Source organism: Triticum aestivum, chromosome 6D (assembly GCF_018294505.1).
Source record: "Triticum aestivum cultivar Chinese Spring chromosome 6D, IWGSC CS RefSeq v2.1, whole genome shotgun sequence".
In the NCBI taxonomy this organism is placed as follows: domain Eukaryota; kingdom Viridiplantae; phylum Streptophyta; class Magnoliopsida; order Poales; family Poaceae; genus Triticum; species Triticum aestivum.
The window spans coordinates 44746860-44753463 of record NC_057811.1 but is presented as its reverse complement, the minus strand read 5'-3'; the positions used below and the strand labels follow the sequence as shown (position 1 = coordinate 44753463).

The window sequence follows — 6604 nt, the reverse complement described above, 5'->3', positions numbered from 1 at the left end:
CATGGACATTTAGAAAAATGTTATATGATAAAAAATCATTGTGTAATTGGAAAAAATAATTGTACCATCAGAAAAAAATTACGCTACATTAGGAAAAATGTTCGTACATTTCAAAACAAATGTTTGTGATAATTTTAAGGAATTGTTTATACTATGTGAAAAAAATGTTCGCATTGTTCCAAAAAATATTTCGTATCATGCAAAAAAAAATGGTTGAATGTGTATTTGAAAAAATGTTGAACACCTATTCGAACAGGATGTTTACAACAAGTTTTTGAGAAAAATGTGATATTGCGTATTTAAAAATGGTAAACGTATATTAGAAAGGTTTTAGATATGTAAAAAAGATGTATGAGAAGATATACATGAAAACACATGTCAACTAAATAAGCGACAACTAATATGGAACGGAGGTACAAGTCAATTTTTTGAGAAATGTCAAATACATTGTAGATGCGTGCGAACACACACACACACACACACACACCATCATCCACATCTACACATTGCTCATGAATGCTGGAGTTGAAGGGCTTGAAGAATAATGATCACTGAAGACGCATCGGTATCTACAAGACGAAAAAAATATCAGAGACAAATATAATGTTAGGTTTCATCCTGAATTCCTGATAGGTTAAGTGTATAACGACCTCTACTACTACTATAGTCAACCAACCGAAGGTGGTTTCCATATGGAAGTGAAATTTAAAAGTGTGATTGCGGGTATCCTGTTACATCATCTATCTACGCATGACAGCAGTATAAATATGTTTTTGTCCGTAATGATCAGAATCATTCTTTCATGAGATGCCGACGACTTTGCCAGGTCCTGGGTTGCTGCTGTTCATAAAAAACGAGAAAGAAAGTTTATGTGGCTGTGCCATCCCTCTCGACGAAATCAAATACTAGTAACATGCAAAGACCTGTTCCAGCAATAGCTTATACATATTCTGTCAGAGCACATTGTGGCGTATACGACTGGTATGGTATGACACCAGCTATGATCTGTCAGAGTGCTTAAGAAAACCCAACCCAACCTCAGAGATAAGAGCAAGCTAACAACTGCTAGTTACAGATTAGCACATATAGACGTACCTGGCCCCGGGGTGGCTAGCAAGTAGCAAGCGCAGGCGCACAATAATCCACAGAGAGCTCGTTAGCCAAGCAGAAGTAGTGCACCATGGCAATACCCTCCCAGCTGCTGCCATATCTCCTTGCAGCAGCAGCGGCGTTCTTGATCTTGCCTGCGATTGCGGAACAACGAGGACTAGAAGAGCAGCAGCAGCAGCAGCAGGCGGTAGTGGCACGTCCGCGCTGCCAGGACATGTGCGGCAACATCAGCATTCCCTTCCCCTTCGGCATGGGGAAGCCCAGGTGCTTCCTTCCTGGCTTCGAGGTCATCTGCAACACCTCCTCGTCCGGTCGCCCCCGCCTGTTCCTTGCGTACAACGAGAGCGGGCCAGTCCAGGTGGTGAGTGCTCTGAACCACAGGTTCACCGCCCGCAACGTCACTGCTTCCTTTGTGATGAAGAACGCCGTGGAACTCATGGACATATCAGTTGCTCACAACGAGGCCCGGGCATACAGGGCGGTCAGCTCCGCCTGCAGCACAAATAGTACACATTTCCGTGCCAAGTTCCAATACACAAACTTGGGTGACGAGGGCCCGTTCCTCCTGTCGGCGATGAGAAATGTTCTCATCGGTGTCGGCTCCAACGTCGAGTCCATGATGATGACCTCAACCGGGGAGACGGGGAATGAGATGAAAGCGTACATGCCGTCCTGCCTTTCCAACCTCATGGGGAAGCTCAAGTACGCGACAGACGGTAACGGTACATGCTCCGGGTTGGGATGCTGTCAAGCTGCCTTGCCCCTGAATGTGACTGAGTTTGGAGTCTCGTTCATGCCCCGGCTCAACCTACTGTGGCAAACCAATCCGTGCTTCTATGGCATGCTGGTGGAGAAATCCTGGTACAACTTCTCTGTGCACGACTTGTATGGCCGCGAGCTGTTATACCCCAGGGGTGTACCCGTTGTGCTGGAGTTCGCCATCAGGAACCTTGGTTCATGTCCACCGGAAGGACAGCAGAAACCTCAGGGCTATGCGTGCATCAGCGGCAACAGCACTTGTGTCAACACCACCAGAGGCGATGACTATGTCTGCAAGTGCTTGGAGCATTACGATGGCAACCCATACATCATTGGTGGATGCCTTGGTATATACTATTTGAAGTATAACTTTATAATTGGTATTCCTATGTTTAACATATAATTGGTATTCCTATGTTTAACATAATTAATTCCTTTAATTTTATCCTTCCAAGACATAGATGAATGCAAGCTCCCTGATTCGTATCCTTGCTGGAATGGCGGGATCTGCAGCAACAGGCTGGAAGGCTATGACTGTCCATGCAAATCTGGAATGAATGGCAAAACCGGACACTGCGTGGAAAATTTCCCTCTGCCAGCAAAGGTGATTGTGGGTAAGCACTGACCTAGCACACTGGTTATGCATTGAAATGAGTGAATCTACATTGATAACCAAGTATATATTGCTACCCAAATTGTAGCTTGCACCAGATTTTAGAAATCCAAATAAAACCAGACCATGTACTTTTACCATTAGTTGTAGTTTGGACCAGTATGAGATAATAGAAGTTCAATTAATTAACCAGGTGTCCAGACCAACATGTTAGATGCAAATCCTTTATGTCGCACAACTTTGTTGGCGAGTCCGGTGAGAAGGGTGTGCGGCGTCTTGGGATGACCCCTACAAACAGGAAGAACTACACACAGAAGTAGAGGAGTGCCTTTCTTTATTAATCTCAAACTACCACTATGTGTATGGTGATTAATCTGCACCATATCCATATGTATAATGGATGAGCCATGAGTTGCTAGCTTAGCATCATACTGTGGAAACATCTATACTAATTTTCCCATTACTAAACTAATACTCCCTCCGTCCCAAAATAAGTGTCAAGAGGGTCTCGCCATCTCAGGTTTCTTGCCTGAGCCAGGCATTGTTTCTGACTGGTGGGACAAGGTGCTAGTAGATGAGCCATCCCAAGTGCGGAGACGGAGGAGCGGTAGGATCATCTACACAATTTGGGCTATCTGGAAAGAGAGGAACAGACGCGTTTTCACAGGACAACGGATGACTCATCGCGAGGTTGCTCTACTAGCTTTCGAGGCCATTAAGCAACGGGATATGGCTTTCGTTGGGGCCTTGCCATCTGTCGGCATAGGCTGAGTATGTGCTAGGTTTTACATGGTTCATGCATGCATATGGGCCATTTTTTTTGCCATGTTTCCTAAAAACGTGCGCTCCCCTGCAAATTGCGCTTCTGTTTTCCTTCTATAAGAAAAGGCAGTGCTCCTGCCGGTTCCTCAAAAAAAAAAACTTTGTATTAAAGTTAGTACAAAGTTGAGACACTTATTTTGAGACGGAGGGAGTAGTAGTATAGCACTTTAGCTCATTGCCTCGTTCAACATAAAAAGACAGCATGTGAAGTCAACCACGTATAGAAAAATAATGGATTAACTGCCTTTCCTGAGCTATCTAAAAGCAAACGCTTAAAGACCATACCTCATAATGAATTGCAAAAAAAGACAATTTCAGCAGAACTACAAAACACAGAGACATTTCAATAACAAACAAACATCAGTTATTAAACTCATGAAAAATAGGTTTAGATGTGTAAATCCACCAAACAAAATCCTAGTGGATAGCTAACAATTGGGGGCTGCCATCCGTTTTGGAGCCCACAATGTTGCTAACATTTTTCAAGTGTATTTACCCAAAGCCCTGTGTATTCCTTCTACTCGAGTTATATGTCCTGTGCATTCATCGAAACACAATTTTTTTAATTATTGCCGAGAGAAATCCTTCTCTTAGAGTTCAAGTTTTAGCAAAGTAAGCAATTCGTCGAACACCTTGGGTATCATGTTGTGTCTTAAAAATCTTGACGAGGGTCTTCCATAAGTGTTTGATGTTGGCATCTTCTTATCCATGGCCATCTGGACATCTGTCGCATCTTTGCTGACATTCTGGTTCTAGCTTGACATTGATAAATTTGTGTGCATCTGATTGCTTTATGTTTAAAAGTCATCATGCAACTTCAAAGTTCAGCTTACTTATTGTGTATGCACTTTATTACGATTAGTTTATGTATTATTATTAAATGAATGTAATTGTGGACAAATATCATGTCAAGTTAATCCTTCTATTAATTAATTAACATGTTACGTTTGAGAAATGTATTAAATGTTGAACATAGTTTAACAAAAACATGTCACTGCTCTATCATGTGTAGGCCTTGCTGCTTGTATTGTTGTACTTGTCGTCATGGTTATGGCCCGTCAACTCCTGACACTCAAGAGGTTCTATGAACAAAATGGTGGACCAGTACTAAAAGGTGTAAAGAACATAAAGATATATAGAAGGAAAGAAATGAAACAAATTACAAATAACTACAATCGTGTCATTGGAGAAGGAAACTTCGGGAAGGTTTATATGGGGACTCTAGAAAATAAACAACAAGTGGCTATAAAGAGGTCCATCAAAGTTGACAAGAATATGAAGGCAGAATTCACTGGCGAAGTTATAGTACAATCTGAGATGAGACACAAGAACATTGCAAGGCTCCTAGGTTGTTGCTTAGAGCTGGATGTTCCAATGTTGGTATACGAATATGTATCAAGAGGGAGTCTATATGATGCTCTATTTGGATTGAGGCGTGTACATATCATACCGGTAGATATGCGCCTACAAATTGCTGTTGGGTCAGCTGAAGGACTAACATACATGCATTCAGCAGGGGAGAGTACAATCCGTCATGGTGATGTTAAATCTGCCAATATTCTTCTTGATGAAAATTTCTGCCCTAAAGTCTCAGACTTTGGTACCTCGAGGTTGCTCGCAGGAGGAAAGTCCGAGAAGACTGAACGTGTCGTCGGGGACATGAGTTACATAGATCCGATATATATGGACCAGGGGATTGTTACACAGAAGAGTGATGTCTACAGCTTTGGGGTTGTTCTTATAGAGCTTATCACGAGGAGGCCCGCAACATACTCTAACAAGAGGAACTATGTTACAAGCTTTGTCGAAGCGTATCTAGACAAAAGAGTAAGAAACTTGATTGACAATGATATCACAAGTGAGGTGGATATTAAACTCTTGGAAATGGTCAGTGGAGTTGCCATGGAGTGTGTAAAACTTAATCCCGAAGAACGCCTAGATATGAAACAAGTAGAGCATCGTCTCCTCGAAATTATTGGTCAAGGTGTGCAGAATGGACAAGGGAGAAACTACCAGGCAGATCTCGGTCCTGCGCCGGATGATGTTGCTTTGCTCAAGTCTTGGGGAGAATGAAGAACCTACAAATGCTAATACTATGCATATTTGATCTTGTTATGTAATGGTTACATTCATAAACTTTTAGTTTTGATTGTTAAGACAAAGTACAGACCACTGCTCCTATATTTGAAGTACATCAACACTAGTTATACAAGTGCCCAGATTTGAAATTCGGACGTAATAGTTTGTACCCACAAGTGTAAGGGTTGTAGCAGCCATCAATGGTAAGTATTTTAGACAAATATATATTTATCATGATGTGAATCAAAGAATACTGGCAAGACAGTAATAACTGAGGTGTCACTCTCAAGTCTCAATCATACCTTTACTTAATACTAACTCAGCAAGTGTACTAGTAGTCGGATTTTTTTTTTTCGTGAATACACAAAGTTTGCGTATCATTTCATTGATAGAAGAAGTTAAGAAAAACTACAGACAAAAAACTACTCCCTCCGTCCCAAAATAAGTGACCCAACTTTGCACTAGCTTTGTACTAAAGCTAGTGCAAAGTTGAGTCATTTATTTTGGGACAGAGGGAGTACTACATTAAGAGTATTAGCCAAGTCTAGCAGCGCTGGCTGGGACCTGGGAGGCCCCAGGAAATTCTCTCACAGGCAAAAACGGCCAGGATTCTAATCCATAGCGCTCATCGTCAGGGCTGTGACATGGCCTTAGAAGCCACACATCCTTCTAACCGAAAATTCCGGTTTATACCAAGCTCAGTTAGTGAAAATTGGAAAACCGATAATTTGCACTCAGAATCTGAAAACCGCTAATTTGGTTCAGTTTCCGGTTTAACTGAATCTGGATGTGCATCATGCACAGGAGGCACATTCGAAAGCGTTTTGACAGAGATTGAGCACGGATTTTGACAGTATAACACCACACATGAACAGGATTAACATGACACAAGAAGATAACGAAAGGAACATGAAAACGCGGATAAGAGACAGGCAGTACAGTAAAGCAGACATAAGTAGCAGTAGCACACAGATGCAGCAGCAGACAGAGGCAAAGACACAGCACGCCGAGCAGCCATAGTCTAATCGATTCATCACATTCAATCATCAATTTCAAAAGAATAGCAAGAACAGGGGCACGGGCAGCATCAAATGGAAGAGGACTGGGGAGCCGGAACGTACATTGCGCGATTTCTGCGGTCGTGGCTCGGGAGACCTGGAGCTGAGCTAAGGCATGGCCGGCTATGGTACGCCGCCGCGGTGAAGACTAGTCGGGAGGGAG

General features: G+C 42.5%; 1 protein-coding gene across 1 annotated transcript; it reads left to right on the top strand.

The window, feature by feature from the left end:
- Positions 1 to 419: 419 nt before the first annotated feature.
- LOC123140996 (wall-associated receptor kinase 5) lies at positions 420 to 5660 on the top strand. Its single transcript, XM_044560251.1, has 5 exons — positions 420 to 2216; positions 2325 to 2483; positions 2676 to 2737; positions 2978 to 3089; positions 4317 to 5660. The coding sequence occupies exons 1-5, from the start codon at positions 1181 to 1183 to the stop codon at positions 5375 to 5377; spliced, it is 2430 nt and encodes an 809-aa protein (XP_044416186.1). The 5' UTR covers positions 420 to 1180; the 3' UTR covers positions 5378 to 5660.
- Positions 5661 to 6604: the final 944 nt, after the last annotated feature.